Source organism: Manacus candei, unplaced genomic scaffold, assembly GCF_025592945.1.
Source record: "Manacus candei isolate 608988 ecotype Guabito, Panama unplaced genomic scaffold, ASM2559294v1 h1tg000065l, whole genome shotgun sequence".
NCBI classification, from domain to species: Eukaryota; Metazoa; Chordata; class Aves; order Passeriformes; family Pipridae; genus Manacus; species Manacus candei.
The window spans coordinates 5,393,809-5,411,406 of NW_026138113.1; the positions used below are offsets into that span (position 1 = coordinate 5,393,809).

The 17,598-nt window shown below is 40.8% G+C and overlaps 1 protein-coding gene across 10 annotated transcripts in view; it reads left to right on the top strand.

The window, feature by feature from the left end:
• Positions 1-1,448: 1,448 nt before the first annotated feature.
• CHD9 (chromodomain helicase DNA binding protein 9) overlaps positions 1,449-17,598 on the top strand; it is an 89,058-nt gene continuing 72,908 nt past the window's right edge. For 6 of the 10 annotated variants that reach the window (XR_007907501.1, XR_007907500.1, XM_051805844.1 and 3 more), the window contains exons 1-4: positions 1,449-1,743; positions 9,864-9,941; positions 11,663-11,751; positions 15,739-17,341. Coding sequence is in view for 8 of the 10 variants with exons in the window: in XM_051805844.1 (XP_051661804.1) it covers positions 15,905-17,341 (1,437 nt within the window). In the remaining 2 variants the exon portion in view is untranslated. Of the gene's footprint in view, positions 1,744-1,818; positions 1,926-6,731; positions 6,792-9,863; positions 9,942-11,662; positions 11,752-14,849; positions 14,949-15,738; positions 17,342-17,598 lie in introns of those variants that run through there. The other 4 variants (XM_051805838.1, XM_051805840.1, XM_051805839.1 and 1 more) reach the window with 4 other exon arrangements.

Here is a 17,598-nt window from a genome sequence, read left to right on the forward strand (position 1 = left end):
ATTTAGAAACTTTCAAATCAATTAATGTATTACAATATATAATTAAGTGTATTAGATACACAAGAATTGGACATTTGGCATAAAGACAAAATTTACCTTAAATGATACCCTAACCATAGAAGCAACAGGTTGGAGAGAACTAGAGGTGTATCCCTAGTTCCCTGCTAGCAAGCTACGGAAGGGAGCCTTAGGATGAGATTTCTGACTGCCTCTGTGCACATAGCCCTCCCAGATACAGTATCCAAGTGTAGATAACTCTGACTGGGAACTTTCTTTTATTCCTGGAGTTCTTAATTTAGTCTTCAGGTCAGCTCAGCAAGACTTATGTAAAACTGCTCAAACAAAGTGTTTTTTCTTTTCTATTTATTTGCCACTATAGATGAAGTAGCAGGCAAGCCTCTACAGGGTTTGTCATTTCAGCCACGCTAGAAACTCCCCCCTCAAGCTTTTTGCTCTGGTGTCCTGATACAGGAAAGCAAGTCCTGTAACAACTTTGTACCTTGACACTTAAAAAAAATCAAAAGACAAACCATCTTCATATAATATAGAAGTGTTTTGTTAATGGATGCTTCTAAATTTCGATCTTGAAATCAATACTTGGCATTTAAGGCACTTGATTTTAGTGTTTGAAAAAAATATTATGTGAAAGGAAAGGCTTACAGTTAACTTTGTAAGAATGCATGTGAGCTGTTAGCATGTTCAAGAAAAATATTCCAAAGAGGCTTGATACAGTGTGCCTGAGGCTGTGCTCGCCCTGTCTGGCGTCCGCCTGTCCTCTGACAGGTGGGATTCTCCCCGCTCTCCCTGACAGCACTTTCAGTGGGAGGCTTGGTGGTGCCACCAATAGGTCAGACGAACTGCCCGTCCCTGGAGGGAGGGAGGGAGAGCCTTGGCTAACACGCAGCATCCCCAGCGCCGGTGTTAAAGGCACCCCAGTGGTTTCCTAAAACGAGCGGGGCATTCCCGCTGTCGGGAGCCTCCTCCCCGCGGCTCCGCCCGGCCCTGCCCAGGGGCGCCGGGCGTGAGGACACACCGACAGCGGCCGCGGGAGCGCCTCCCCGCAGCTCCGAGTTTCCCTTTCCCAGGGAAAACCCCCGCTCCCCGCGCCGCCCGGGGCCTGCCCCGCATCCCGGCCCGGCCCCGGAGTAACCGCGCCCGGGATTGGCTTCTCCCGGCGCAGGGGCCATATTGGATGTGCCCAGCCCGCCGCACGCCGCCGCCGCCCCCCCGCCCATCGGCCCCGCGCCGCCCGCCCCTGCCCCGCCAGCGCCCCCCCCCCTCCCGCGGGCGCTGCGGCGGGAGGGCGAAGGTGTCCCGGGGAAGGAAATTCGCACGCTCCCGGCTCCCCCCTCCCCGCCCCTCCGCCCTCCGCCCGCCCCGCGCACGCCCCTTCCCGCGCTCCGGCCGCCTCTTCCTCCCCCCGCCCCGCTCCCTCCTCCTCCTCCCTCAGCCCGAGCCGCCGTGTCAGCGCCGCGGCGGCCCCCGCGCGGGCGGCCAATCAGCGCGGGGGTGACAAATATGCAAATGCGCCCCCCAGCCCGTCCCCGCGGGTGCGCTGGGGCCGGTGGGGTCGCGGCGCCGAGCGAGTGAAACTTCGCCCCCCCCCGCCCGGCTGAGCGCGGGGCCCCTCCCGCGCAGCGCCCGCGGGGAGGAGAGAGCAGGGAGAGAGAGGGAGAGCGGGGGAGAGCGGGGAGCGCCGCCCGCACCGCCCCGCACCGCACCGCCGGCCTGCGACACCGCACGGTGAGTGCCGCCCTCGCCTCCCCGGGGCGGGCGGGGGGGACGCACGGAGGGAATCCCCGCGGGGGGGAAGGGAAGCCGCCCCGCCCGCCCGCGGCCGCCCCGGCGCGGAGCTGTCACAGGCGCGGGGGCATCGCCGCCTCCTGCCGGGCAGCGGCGGCCGCTCCGTAATGGCGAACCGGGCGGTGAGTACGTGCGGGAGGGAGGGAGGGAGGGACGGGCAGGCCGCGCTCTCCAGGTGCCGGGGACACCGGGCCGGCCCTGCCCGCCCCTGCTGCCGGCGGGGTCGGCGCGGCGCGGCCTGCTCGGCACCCGGGCTGTGCCCGCCGCCGCCCCCGCCCGCTTCCGCCCCTCGCCGGCACCGCGGGGCTCCGCGCCGGCCCCTCGCACCTCGCCGGCGGAGGTGGGAGGAGGACGAGGGAGGGGGGCGGCGGCCAGGCGAGGCTTTTCCCGGGGCGGCGCGGGGGGAGCCGGCGGGATGGAGGTGGCGGGGGCGCCCGGGGATGCGGACCCCGCCGCCTCCGCCCCCGGCCCCGCCGCGGCACCCAGGGGCGGCCACAGGGTGGGGGCGAAGTTGGAGGGGAGGAATTGGGCCTTCCCGGGGTGGCGAGAGGCTGAATGTCCTGCCCTCTTCCAGGTAAGAAGATGGCAGGGCGAGGGGAAGAGGGCTGGTCTCCTTAGGGAAGCAGAGGAAGAGGCTGCGTGTCCCTCTCCCCCAGCGAGAGGAAAGGGTTGGGTGGAGGGAGGTAGGGCTGGAATATACCCCGGCCGCCTTGTGTCCTTTGGGAAGGGGCTGCGAGGCAGGGAAGGGATGTGGCACCCTCCCAGGCGGGGTAGTGGGCATGGCAGACCTGGCCTCGCACCACGAAGGATAATAGAGGTGGGCAGAGGGAGGAATTTAAATAATTTCCCAGAGCAGGCAAAGCAGTAAGAAAAAGAGGAGCTGAGTTTGGCAGCCCACTGGCTTGGATCCACCACGGTAGGAAACGTGGAGCAGGAGAAAGGAAGAGGGAAGGAAGGGGAGGGTTGATGTTGGGTGAGGTGTGTCTGGAAGGGATGGAGATGGACATGCAGTCTGCTGCCTTTCTGGGCTGCAAGATTTCTGGGGTGAGGAGAACTGATGGTGCATGGCCGCAGGTTCCCACTGCATGGGTGGAGGCTTAAAAGGGGATTTGGCTGTGAAAGTGCAAGGTTGGAATTTATGGACTGGCATTTGCCAGGTAGGGCCTGCAAGCTGACTTCTTCCAGGAATGACAAGGAGAGGATTTTGAGGCTAGCTGGGCACCATTGGTAGATAGCACTGAGTGCATAGGTGGCATGCATCTTTATTCTAATGAAGTGGAGAAATCATCACATTTCCCATTGATGTTTAACACAGTGAAGTGTCAAAACCTCTTCATTCCCTCTTTATGCACAAATTTTTGTGAAGAGGGATACAAAACAGGTGAAGAGAGTTCAGAATTCTCTCATTTGACTGGATAGCTTTAACATCAAGGTTGATGCACACACTTTCAGTTTGTAAGAAATGGTTTGCACTCCTGACTGTCTTTGTATCATAAGAATCTTTAGCAACTGAAAACTCCTTTCAGCTCATGAAAGCTGTTTGACTTCATCAGTGTGAGAAAATACAGCTCAGTCTCCCTTCCTTATGTAGAAGAGAGCTGAACCCTTCAGTGTTATAATTTGTGCTCGTGGGGGACAAAGTAACACTTTATGTGAGTGGGTAGGGTTTCTAGTTCTCTTGTGTACTTTTTGAGACTTTGTAAGAAGTAGCCTTAAAAAGTAACCCCCCTCTCTCAGGCGAACCAGGCCTGTCAGTCCTAAGAGCTCCCTGCAACTGTTTTAAACATGGATCATTTGATACCAACAAGTGCCCATTTTGCAGGTGTGAGGTAAAATAATTATTTCACCTTGTTTTACATGTAATCTTTGTATGCAGTTATAAATCTATTTAGCACTCAAGGCAGAATATTAACATTCCATCATTTGTGAGCAATATCTGGGTTTTTACCCTGTCTCTGAGTTTTAATTCGTTGTTGCACTTATCAACTTTTTGCTATTTTCACAAGGTGAATATTTTAAAATCAGTAATTATTTCTGTCTTATACTTTGTGAACTACTAAAGTAAGAGTAGCAATTAGTAGCTTTTGGTTTTGCTGGTTTCTACAAACCCTCACCTCCTCATACCTGTAACTAATAATGACTTTTTCATTCTTCCTGCATCTGTCAGATGAGGCTTCCAAAGTGCCATGGACTTCAATGCCCAGACTGTGTAAACTAAAGAGCAAAACTTAATGTACATGTTCTTGAATGGCAACCAATTCAGGGATCAGTGTGCCAGGTCCTATATATAACTCATAGGTACATGGAGAAGTTAGTGGGAAGTGAGGTAGGATGTGAACTTCAGTTATCAACAACTCTGTGGTTAATGGCCATTGTGAACTCTCTAACCTTAAAGTAAATGTGAAGTAGCTTTTCTTTTCCCCATTAGTGAGTAAGCTGCATCAATTTACTTTGCATTTATAAGATGATAAGGGCAGGTGCGTAAGTAGTTACAGTTACTGTGCTGGTTTACTTTGTGCTAACCTGCTTGTTTGTGTTTAACCAAATAGTTCTATTTATACAACTTTATGCTGCTCTTCATGAGGAAGCTGTATGAACTTATGACACTTGGAGTAAGGCTATCATTTTTACTGTAAAAAGAAGTGGAATTTGAAGTCTTACAGTTGTTCGAGAATTTTGAGGAATCTCATCACCTACTCATTTCACATGAGCTGCTGGTGCTCAGTGCTCCTGAAGATTAGTCTAAGAATTCAGTCATGGAAAAATGTTGATGAAAGCACAGTGTGGTTTTTAAAAGGTATTCTTAGTGATGTTATCTTATAGATGTATGACAAGAACCACTACTGAGAGACTACACAGACCCTAAACCAGGCAATTTTCATTTGTTTCCTTTTATGAGTGAGACAAGTTAGTAATGCAGGCAGATTAAACCAAAAAGATTGACATGCTGCCTTAAAATTGCCTTATTTGTGGAACCTATGAAGTAAATAGATCTGTTCTTACTTGCTTTATAGTGTTAGTTGTAAGATTATTTTTTAATGTATGTTACAATACAAATATTACCTATATTTAGAGTATATGTATCCTTACTTAAAAAGTACAAGTAAGCTGGATAATTATATATTTTATGGGTTTGGATTCCTTACAGTGCATTTTTTTCATCTCTAACAGTCTTGTAGAAAGGGGTGCCCAAATACTGCATCATTATATTTCTTTGATACTTTTCATGCAATTTAGAATGAGCTGATGGAGACAAATGGCAAGTCCTATTCATCACTGGATTGAAGTATTCTCCTCCTTTCCACCATTATATATGAACTGAATTCTCAGTGATGTTTATAGTACTTACATTCCTAAATCATCCAGATGAAACACTTTCCTGTGTTTGACTGAAGTCTGGTAACCCTTAGCACTCGGTTTCTTTTCTAACCAATCTAGTTTTGTCGATACTTTGTATTCTTCCACTGACCTCTCTAGACTTGTCCTTTTAATGGTTTTGGCTCCATCAAACTGTGGAGCTGTGAGCTTAATGAACACTTTGAAATCTCACACTTCCTTGGGCTCACATGGTGTCCTCATTCCACTTCCTAGTGCTCTTCCTGTAGTCAGAAATGGTGTGTGAGGAATGCTGTGTGTCTGCATACACAGACATGGGCGATGGAGAAAACAGCTGCTTATTTAGTCAAACACTCAAGAATTGATAGTTAGCATTATTGTGTTGTTGAAGTATTCTCTTTCCCCTTCAGCAAAAGAAATTGTGATACTAAGAAGCAATTATTTTGCTGATAAAACAGCAACTGCAAAGAGCTTGTAGCTCTTGCTTTGGCTGAAGGAATAGCAAGATTCTCGTATTTTCTCTGTCTGACCAGTTCATAATTGTGAGAGTGAGCTGGACAAAAGTCAAACAGGCTGAACACATGACTTTCTTATTTACGGTAGTGTAGGGAGGAGAGATCTTTTTTTCAGCAGTGTTTTTTCCTAGAAGTATTACCTGAAAAAAGTATAATTTGATTTGCAATGACCATGTTTTTGAATAACTGCAGTGCTGAAAACTTGCAGAAGACCAACTCTAAATCAAACATTTTTTAACAATGTGGTTAATTAAGATTTATCATAACTTCAGAAACTTAAACACCTTAGCAGTACTTTCAAAACTTATGTATTAGAATCTGGTTATATATTTGTCTACCTCTTAGAACAAGCTTTAGTGATCAAGTAAAAGGCTTCTTTTGGCAGCACCTTGGGTCCAAGTCCCACTTTCAGTGCTACCTTTACAGTATGTTCACTTACTAAGCTGCAAGAAACAAGTTAAAAGGTAGGAAGCAATTTTTTAAAACTTAGAATTCAGCAGAAATCCATTGGTTTGATGTGGCATCTGTCAGTGAGCAAATGTGTTGAGGTCTCCAACTTCATCTATACAGATTACCCAAGAGCTTCCAAATATTAATGTCTTTGGGCTGGCAGTGTACATGCATCTTTCTGTTTTTGAGAGATACATTTTTGTTTTAATCTTAAATCAATAGTTAGAATTTGCAGGAAGATGGAAAGATGTTCCCATCCTTTTTCTGGAGACAAATAGTAAATTTGACTTTGTTTTATCTGAGTCATATTTGTAAATGTAACTCCGGTTACCAAATGGTTTCCTTCTGCAATGTATTCTTGGGCACTTTTCCTTGTGCTGCATGAGCAGTATTAAAAGTTTGATTCACTCTTTTATATTGGTCACTAAATTCAGGAATTCCTACAAAATTGGTTCTGTAAATGGCTTTTGAAGGGAGTGGTTTTGTAACATTTGATACTTAACACTGTAATGAACCTTTAAGCTTCAGAAAGACTTCATCTGTATAATGGCATGAAAGTCTGCCCATCTGATAATCCATATTTTAGAAGAAATCTGAGGATTAAATACAATATATTTTTGTTTTCAGTTACCCTGGAGTAAAGCTACTGTAGTTAGTGGCTTCCACTAACATTAAAAGCAGTGTCAGGTAAGACAACGGGCCTGATTCCACATAATATGGTGTCACTGGTTTCAGTATGTAGTTCTTCAAAGTATTTTTTTGCTGTTTTTCAGAAGCTAAACTAAAATTTAGCTTCAGAGACAAATTTTTATGTAAGTTCTTAAGAATTAATTCAATTGATATGCCTGAGGAACAGATGACTATTGTCCCATTTAACTGAGGAAGTTTTTTAAAAGTCCATTTTGACTGTCAGACTCTTGTGACAGTGTATTGATGGCACAGTAGGAGTTGTCTGGAGTCTCTGTCCATTGCAGGTGAATTCAGGAACATGTCCTGAGTGTGCTGGAAACCACGAGACAAGATGAAAAGTGATGTTTTGCTTGAGTTACTAATTTTAATTGATTTCCTAATTTAAGAAGGGTATATTGAAAAAAATTGCCAACTCAGAGTGTCTTGCTTGACGTGTGCCTGGGAGGAACTTCTTTAGGAAACTTTCATATAAAATCTCCTTAGAAATAGTTCAAAAAAAACCCCAAAAAACAAAACAACTGGAAATTTGTGTGCAGCCTCCCTCTGAATGGGGCAGACTTGTGTTATAGATCAAACTCCTTTTGCTAGCTAATGCAGTGTGCAGTGGGGTGACTGAACCTGTTTTGTTCAGTAAAATAGTGGCATATCCTCATCTGGTAGTGTCAGGACTTGGAATTGTGCTCCTTTTTTCCCCCCAAAGCAGACTTCTGTCTGTCAGTGTCAAGTCTTCACAGCTGTTATCTGTACTCATCAATAAGGATCCACAGGCATCTGTAAAACAGACACGATCCTTTGCGTTGTTCTAGTTGGTACTTCCAGGTTATAAACTTGCAGTAGTTCACAAAGATGCTTATCAGGCTACAACATTAGAATTATTGGAAGTTAGTGTATTATCAGATTGTGAAATGAAAGAGGGCTGTGCTCTGAAGTCTTCTGGCTGTGATGTTTTGTAATGAAATCTTGGTTCAGGCCACATGTGAAAATGAGAAGGCTTTTTTTCTGGTTTTCAATGCAAATGCTTCTCTAAATCTTAAAATAGCAATGTAGTTCCTCAGGAAAGATACTGGAATTCGGACACATATTGTATAGGTCTAATTAGGGTGTAATGCTGAAATTTATGACAAAATGATAGAAACTCTGTAATGCTTACATCTGAAATCTCAGCAGCACCAGAGGATTTTCTTTTTAAACTTACAAGGAAGTTTGTGTAACGGTCTTTCTAGTGATCAGGAGTAAACTGTAAATTACAAATACGTTACACTGAATATGTTACTCTGACTCTTTTGACAACTAAAGGGGGTGAAAACAAGCATTTGCGTTCTGTACAGATACACTAAAAAAAAAAAAGTTAGTTTTAGTGGTATCCAAACCTGAAGAACTAAACATGGAAAGATTTTACCTGTCTTAGAAAAATAAGCAGAAAGTCACTTAAGTCCTGAAATATTTGAAAGTCTTCACAGGTACACTTTAGAGAAGCAAAACTGCAATATTTGAAGAGCAGTACTGGTTACTAGGATGGATTCCTTCAGTAGTCTCATGGCCAAACCCCTGAACTTCTTAACAGTTACTTTTACTAAAATAAACTGACTTGGGGATAAACATTGTTCTTTTCAAGAAGATACTCCAAACTTTTGGTATCTTTCTAGATCACTGTCAATTGTAGCAGATGTTGTCATTCTCTGTGTTATTATTGAACCTTTATTGCAATTGATGTCCACAAATATAAATGACAAATTAGTATATATATACACTTCACATTTAGTGCAAAGTCTAATGGGTTTGTTTAAACAAAAAAGAGAAAGGGTTAAAACTAAATTGGGATACTACATGCCGAAGCAGCAGATGCACACCTACATGTTTTGTTCTGCAGGTTTTACTTTAAGTGCAATAACCTTTGGCAGGTGAAGAAGGTAGTTGAAAATAATAATGTCTTCAACTGGTGCTGTTAAATTTTCTAAAGGTATTTGCCAAAACTGAAGACATAAAAGCACACAAGAATGTTGTGCAAAACTAAACTATTTTATTAAAATTTACATGATGTTTTAAAAACCAGAGATTTTGTAGTTATCCTCACCTAATTGAAATGAATAGTTTATTTCCTGTTACAGTAATGTGTATAACAGTCTGTGCTTTAGTGTCCAAAATAAGAATGACAGAATGGATCAGGTTGGAAGGGACCACAGCGGGTCATCTGGTCCAAGCTTCCTGCTCAAGCAGGGTCTTCCTAGAGCACATTGCACAGGATTGTGTCCAGATGGTTCTGGAATATCTCCAGTGAAGGGAAACTCCACACCCTCTCTGTGCTTGGTCACTGCACAGCAAAGAAGTTCTTCCTTGTATTCAGGTGGAATTTCTCTGCATCAGTTTGTGCCCGTTGCCTCTTGTCCGATTGCTGGGCACCCCTGAGCAGAGCCTGGTCCAGCCTCTGATACCCTCCCTTCAGATATTTGGTGAAATAACCAAGATTACTGTTGTTCACATTTTTTATTAGTAATACTAATGCTTTGGAAATTCATCACAAAACAGGAAATCCATGTGCACGTAGGGACGTGTATTTTTCTTTCAGTATTTTATGAAGATACTGTATTAGTTGGGCTGTGGGAGATGATTTTTTAAAAACTTTTTAAGATAGTTTAATCAGGATCTAGGCATGCTTATAACAAATGTAGTTCTGGTTCTGTTTAGCAGTGTAACTGTTATTGTATATCAGTTAATTTTGCAAATTCAAGATTTAAAAGCAAATATTAAGACCCTCTCCCAAAGAAGGAATCTCTACAGAACATTCCTTTAACATCACATTTAACAGAGATAGATATATCTGTGTGTATATATATATATATACACACATGCACATGTGTATGCAATATAGCTTATTTGAGAACCTGTGGAGATAGATTCCATTTTGCTGCTTAAGAAAGCTTTAAGTTCCTTTTTTGTGAATTTCTCTTTGGCTCAGTGATTTTTCTGGTGTCTGAAGTATTTCTTGTATTTTACACTTAGAATAATGTACTGTACATCTAGTGAATGTATGTTTAGTTATATATGTTTTTTTGGTTTTTTTTGACATAGGTTTTTTCAAACTTCAAAGTATTCCACAATTGTCTCCTTATTGGAACTTGTTCGTGCAAGTGGACACTGTCCTAAAGAGTAAGAAACATCTTTTTTTCTCTTTTATCCTGAGGATTCAAGAATCCAGTTGGGGAAGGACACACAGCTGTTTTGGATAGCCAAGAACTCAAGATAGCGTTTATCTTACATGGTAGTTACAGGTGAATTAGGTTTTTCTTTTCCCTGTTGAACTCTTACAGCTGGGATAAATTACTTGATTGCAAGTTTTAGATTTTTCTTTTTTCAAATAATAAATTTTTGAATGCCTCTGTTAGCTAACATATATATTGTAAAACCTTTATGCTTTAATTTTGTTTAGTGAACAAAGAACTTTTTAAATGAGCAAAAGTTGAGGAACAAAACGATATATTGAACTGCAAAGAACCTGACAGTTAAATAGTTTCAAACTGAGTTCTAATTTCTGGATGTGAAAAGGATTTGTGATTGATGGGACCTCTGTTTGTGTGATGGGAGTTCCAGTACAGAAAAAGAGAACACCTAGAGCAAGTGTTCTGGCTGTTCTGATACAAAATTCATATTACTTCACAGAGATGGCAAAAAAGGATGGAAGTATTTTAGCAACCTTCCCCTACATACATGTTTGGGTACATGCTTATTTTTTATGAATTTTAGAAAAATATCTCTGCACATGAAGTGTCCCCGTTAATGCAGAGCAGAGACATTTTAGTTTAGCAACCTTGGAATAAGCCTTGAAGTTACTGAGTAATAAAAGGGGGATAAATGTATTAATTAATGTACTGAATTAGAATGAGATAAATTTTTTTTACTGGAACATTGCAGGCTTTTGGTAGCTGTTATAACCAATTTATATCTTTGGCACATGTCACAACATTGTTTCAAAGATGTAGGGAGAGGAAATAATCTTTGTGTTACAATCCACTTCTCCATGCAGTAATATGTATTTTAATAAAGATTAAAGGTTGAACTGTATTAATAGTCCTGCAAAGGTGTTTAAGAGTTTGTCATCATGAGACTATATTTAGGAAGAGGGGAATCTCTTTATTTATTGGAATTGGATAATTCTCTGTGCCATGGAGAGAATGCTCATGTTTTTGAAATGGAAAAATACACTGGTATAGAATGTCAGTTCGTATACAAACTTTATGTCTGTCTTTTACTGTTACAGAGTGGTTTTATTTGCTTTGAGGCTTTTACACACAGGCCTTAGAAGCCTTTACTTTCACCCCATACACATTCTCCCTTAAACCGAGTCATGTTTTGAAGCCTCTTTCAGATAAAAAGAGAACCTCTTGAAGTTGAGCTCCTCTACCTGCTGTCAAGGCCAGGAGTAGGATAAAGCTGTCATGCAAGTGTGTTCCCCTGGAAAGGCAGTGTCACTTCCCATTGGCAAGTACATCTGTCAGTGTGTAACAGCACTCTGCTCTTAGAAGACATGTACAGGACTTCTTGGACTGACAGATTTAAAACCTAGCCCTAAAACTAGTTTGGTTTTTTTTTTGGGTACTTACATTGTATCTTAAAGTTGCCCTAAACTTTTTAGTATTCTGGCACAGACTCTGCCCTTCATCTTTGGAGGTTTGTAGGCTTGGGTTATTTTTAGTAGTCCTACAAAAGGAGCCTATTTATCAGACACTTACAAAATCATGGCTACCAGTGATTAATTCTACTGTTCTTGGTTTTATGGTATTTATTGAATTTTTGAGTTTCAGGTGTTGCATTTGAATGTACACTCCTGAAGTTGGTTATTGTGTGACTTGTTTAACATGCTTCATTTCCAGGTCTCTAATGATGAGGTATCCATCTGGATTTAAAGCACATCTCTGAGCTTCTTAATTCTTCATTTAAGAGATGTGTTCTATATTCATTGGTAAGGATATTTTTTGTCTTGACTTGGGCCCTTTCCTTTAATATCTTGTGGTATATTTTTAATTTAGAAGATTTAGGCAACTTAATTTTGTCTTAAGGGTTTATCAGGTATTTTTATAGTATAGGGTTCTTTAGGTGCCTATGCTAGCTATTAATTTTGACCCAAGCTAATAATTAAACTCTGGAATTCATATGTCTAAGTATCAATGCTCTAATTAAATCACTAACTCTTAGTTTTATAGATAGAGAAGCAGTGGTAAAAAATTTGTAAATTGGTCTGTGGTCTGAGTCTTTTTCTGATATATACAACAGTTCTACAAACCTGTGTGTCATGCCACACATCTTTTGAATTTGGAGTTTTGGGAAGAAAGTGACTCCAACTTGGAAAGCAACAAAAGCAAAGGATCTGAATTTTGTGCAATTAAAAAAACCAACCCTTTTACTCAATAATGTCAACCATATTTAATCTGAAGAAACTTTGTGGTATTACACACACCTGCATGTCAAAACAGTAGAAACAAAACAAAAATCTCACTAGAAAATACAATTTTTTCTAAAAACTACTGGTATTTTTAATTTTTGTGGGTGTCTAAAGAAAACAGCTAAGATTACTTCATACATTACAGAACTTGTCATAATGCGTTCTCTCCATATATTAAGTACAGCTTGATGAAATATAATTTTGAGGCTTAGTTAAAAATTGAGTTAAAAATTAATGTTAATATGGATCTCTTAAAGAAGTATAGTGCTTATAGCCTAAGCACACTGTGGGACTTTCTTATACCCTGTTGTTTGATGCAGAGAGTTCTGCAATATACTTTGGTGTGGGTTTGCTCTGTTCAGCTTAAGCAAAGCTGTTCTCAGTAAGAAATTGTCCCACTCATAGTGAAGGCAAACATGGTTGAGAATGGCAGAGACTTGACTTCAGTTGCATTGCAAAATGGATTTTCTTTCCAAGTGAAATTTGCCGTTTGTCATGTTGGCTGACTTGAACTTTCATGAACAACTATAACAATCGATAAGCTACTGTTTGGGTACGGGTTTTTTTGTTTTTGTGTTTTGTTTTTTTCTTGTTGTTGTTTTTGTTTGTTTTTTGTTTGGTTTTTTTTTGTTGGTGTTTGGTTTGGTTTTGTTGGGTTTTTTTGTTGGGTTTTTTCTTTTTTTCTTTTTTTTTTTCTTCTCTAAACCTTTATTTGTATTAATTATATTTATTTCCCAGATGCTACCTGCAAGAAAGGAGAAGAGGTGTTGGAGGGGAGTTTGTTCATGTCTGGGGAGTAGAAGGAGGGAAACAGTTACATGAGGTGTTTGGTGCAAGCAAAACCAGTGTAGGATTGATAACAGACTACTCTGAGTTACTCTGACAAGCACACACATGCCAGTTGAGTCCAGTTTTATGCTCTTACTCGTAGCTGGAACTGTAGTCATGGACTGGAACTTACTTAGTTTAAGCCCATACATTTCAAATCTTTGTCATCTTCAAATTAAAATACAAGGTACTTGAGTGAGCTTTGGAGTATTTAGCATGATGTCTGTGAACTCTGTAGCAGAAATAGAGTTCCAAACAAAACCAGTATGTTGAGGGTATGATTTTACTAAAGAGATGGCTCATTACTCAAAAATAATTAGAAATGCATACCACTGAAAAGTAATTTTAAAATAAAATAATGCATATGCATATATATATATAATTGCATGTGTGTGTTTTTATTTAATGAAACAGGCTACCCAACCAGGTTTTATCCAAATTTTCATGATACCAATAAGAGAAAATTCATCTTTTCAATCCATATTTAGCTACAGATATCATGGCACTCTAGTACAAACATTCCTAACTGTTAGAGATCAGTAGAGTTCATATCTACTAAATGTCTAAATGTTCTTTTTTTAGTCTTCTACATTACTGGGATTTTGAGGAAATTGTGCTGTCCCTCTGTGCCTTTCAAATCTGACATGTACATTGATCTTTGAATCTGTGATGAAATTTCATTTATTTTGGCACATCAGTAGGAAGTAACTTCTGTATTATTTAATTAACTGAGCTTTTTGAACTCGGCCAAAGCTTTAGTTAAAATCTGACAAGTAATGGTAGTGTAATTGCCTTTTAATATTGGGGAGGGAATGTCTCTCATTTCTTAATAGTATGCAGAAGTGATCAGTTTTTTGACTATCTGGTTTTTAGCATGCTGTATTATCCACTCTTTTGACACAGTATTCTAAATGCTAATAGATGGGCAAATCAGAGAAAGCCACAAAGCTGTTCTGCTGTTGGATATTACACAGAATTTAGCAAATACAGGGATGATTATATCAGCCATGCTATAATACCCTAAACCCATGCCAGGTCATCTACCTGGATCCTGCTCTTCATTTATCATCGATTGGAAGGCATTGGAAGGAAGTTTGATACTGGGGAAGTCATCATTGTGTTGCTTTTAATCAGAAGCAGACAACTTAATCAGTGTTAGAAGATAATGAGGTCTAATCTATATTAATGCTTCCTTTATCTTGGTACTTTAGGATATCCTAACTTTAAGCAATAATTGTACATGTATCATCTGGATACCACGGCTACTTTGCTGTGCTAAGCTGTCATCTTCCTAAGCTTCTGTCACTTTTTTAATAGCATTCTTGTTCTCTCAATTCATTAACAGTCATACCAATCCATACTTGATAGATGTCACCAATTGGTGCCTTTCAGTATGATACAGGATCCATCTGTCCTTTCTGTGTACAGACCAGAAGTTTTGTATACTCAAACCCTAAGCATAGTTTGTGAATTTAAGTTTGGCTTTATTCTGACTATGGTCATATCACCTTCAGTGGATTAGGAGTATAAGCAGAATGGGTTTTCATCAGCTTGTCCAAGACTGCTTTGTGCTTAGTAGGTTCAACATGAACCTTGTCCATCAGAGAATATTTCAGATTTGCAGGGTGTTTATTTCTGGAAGGATCCTATACTCATTTTATTATTAAGAAAATTCATCAAGGAATTACAGTTGAAGTGGGGGAGGAGAGCGTGAAGGTGATCTTTAGTAGTAGGGTCAGGAATTAAAAGTTGTGGCTGTTTTCTTTCCTTTTTTTCCCCCCTTTAATTAGAGATATGTATTAACAGGATAAAGGAATGATTATTCCATCAAGATGCTCATTTAAAGTGATTGCTCCCATATTATAGAGGATTACTACTTAACTGGGGAGGTAAATTATCACAGATACACATTTTCATTCATTTCCTATTTTGTTTGATTGTACTACAAATGTGTGAGCTTTTAGGCTAAAGTTAAATTAACCCCCTTTTCAACTCTTGCCTTAAATCCCTGATTGCAAAGTAATTCATTGGTGATTGCTGAGTGATACTATGAATAGTTCAAAATGTTTCAAAACTAGGTAAGTGTGTAAACTCTGTTGAAGCAAAGGTAGTTCCTATGTTCTATCTTTGTATCACTGTATTCATTCTCTTGTCTTTCCTCCAAACAAGAGTCTATTACGTCTTTAAGAGATAAAATACTGTTTCTCGGAAACTTATTTAATGCAACTTAAATAGAAGAAACAAGGTATCTCAGCTTTTCCTACTGATTTTAAATGTAGTTTATAACCTTCAAGTTTTTTGTTTAAACATACAAAATTACTGTATCTATCTTGTGTATTATATGATTTCTGTATAAGCAAATTCTAATCCTGGACTAGTAAAACCCAATTCTGATACATTTCATGAATATGGCCAAAAAGAATCTAAAACTGTGCTTTGAGTGAATGAAAAAATGAAACTGTTACATTTAAATCATAATTAAATAAGGGACAAAAATTATAAACCCTGCATGGGGCAGTGAGTATAAGCAAAAATAAGTTATTTATCTGTGGTTTTAACATAAGCGTAATTTTATGAACAAAATATCAAAAATCCTTAAAAATGTTGAGGACGGGAAGGAGCAATGAGAAAAGCCATTAATTTTTCTTTTTTTTTCTTCCCCCCCTTCCTTTCCCTTAGGATGCTTTAACACTTGAAGACGAATGTTTCATCAGAAGCACTAATGGATGTTGGCATGCCTTGGATAAGGTGGTGACTGCCGGATGTCATTTGTTTCTGTTCACTGCAGAGAGACAAAACTGACTCCATTTGGAGTTGAGAGAAAAAGCAGAACAGACCTCTCAAGATGACTGATCCTATGATGGATTTTTTTGATGATGCCAATCTTTTTAGTGAGACCTTAGAAGGTTTGTCAGATGATGCCTTTGTTCAACCTGGACCTGTTTCACTTGTTGATGAATTGAATTTGGGTGCAGAATTTGAACCTTTGCACATAGACTCATTGAACCATGTGCAAGATGCTCAAAATCAACAAAAGATGAGTGAGTTTGATCAGCTGAATCAGTATGATTCACTGAAGCTTCACTCAGTAAATCAGTCTTTTAATAGCTCAGCTGACAATGTCTTATCACCACACTCTCAATTCAATTGTTCACCAGTTCATCCGCAAAACCAGTCCAATGGGATGTTTCCAGATGTGGCCGATGGCAGTCCTATGTGGGGTCATCAAACTGCCACAACGGTTTCCAATCAAAATGGGTCCCCTTTTCACCAAGGACATTCTCAGTCTATGCAGCAAAACAAAAGCTTTGTAGCACACCATGACTTTGCCTTATTTCAGGCTAATGAACCACAGCATCAGTGTGCCTCGCTACGGTCGCAACAAAGCAGAAACAACACGGGGCAGGATGCTCTGAGTCAGCCAAAAGACTTCATGGAAGTGAACGTATCTACTTCTCTCAGAGTCAGTGTTAACCACCCTCCTTCAGTTTCTAATCCATCAACTTCACAGCAGCCTCTGTCTGTTCAGCCGTTTTCTCAAACTGCAAGTGCTTCATTACATTTTTGTGGGAATCAGGAAGGAAATTTTGATGGACAGTCCCCAACTATTACTCCATGTTCTGTTAGTAATAGTCAACAATTTTCATCTCCTTATTCTTACTCTAATAACCACATTTCTCCTACCAGCCTTCTTCAGCCTACAACAGCTCTTTCTACCAGCCAGCAGACACACTCTATCTCTGACTTCACTGGAAGCGATGCCTTTACATCTCAAACAGGGACCAAGCAAGAAACAACTGAGCACATGTTGAATCCTAATACACCTTTGAATTCAAATACTTTTCAAATGTTGCATTCTGCGCATCCTCAGGGCAACTTTAGTAGTTCAAAACTCTCTCCTGTGAATATTAATTTTTCAGCTTCCACTGGTTCTGCTTCTCAGATAAGCCATTTCACCGATCCTATCGAAAGCAACGGTTTTACATCTTTAGATGACAACTTACTTCATCAAGTCGAGACTCATAATGAACCATTCACAGGACTTGACCCAGATGACCTCCTTCAGGAAGACCTTCTGCCACAGTTTGATGATTCTGCATTTGTTCAGGATAGCACAAGCCATGTTTTAGAGCATGACCTGGAACACCATATAACCCCACAGCAAGTAACACAGTCATCCGATCTGGTTCGGGCACAATCTCAAAGCCAGATCCATCCCTGGCATTCTTCAGTTTCTAATCAGCACCTGCAAGGCAGGAGTCGTGTAACCTTACAAGGACAGGTATGTAGGGATTTGGGGGTCGGGGGTTTGAGCTGTTTGATTTGGTTGATCTGGTGAAGTGAATAGTAGTGACTGGTGTTTATGTCAAAGCATGATAACTGAAGTCTCTGAGCTGTTATTTGACCCTGAAGAAGTCTAGGTGATGGCTAGTTTAGGAGAAAAGAACCAGTTGATGCAGACCTTGTTTTTTGCTGTTGTTTTCTTACTTAAGAAAACAAGACTTAGATGACCTGAAATATTTATATATTAACATGGTG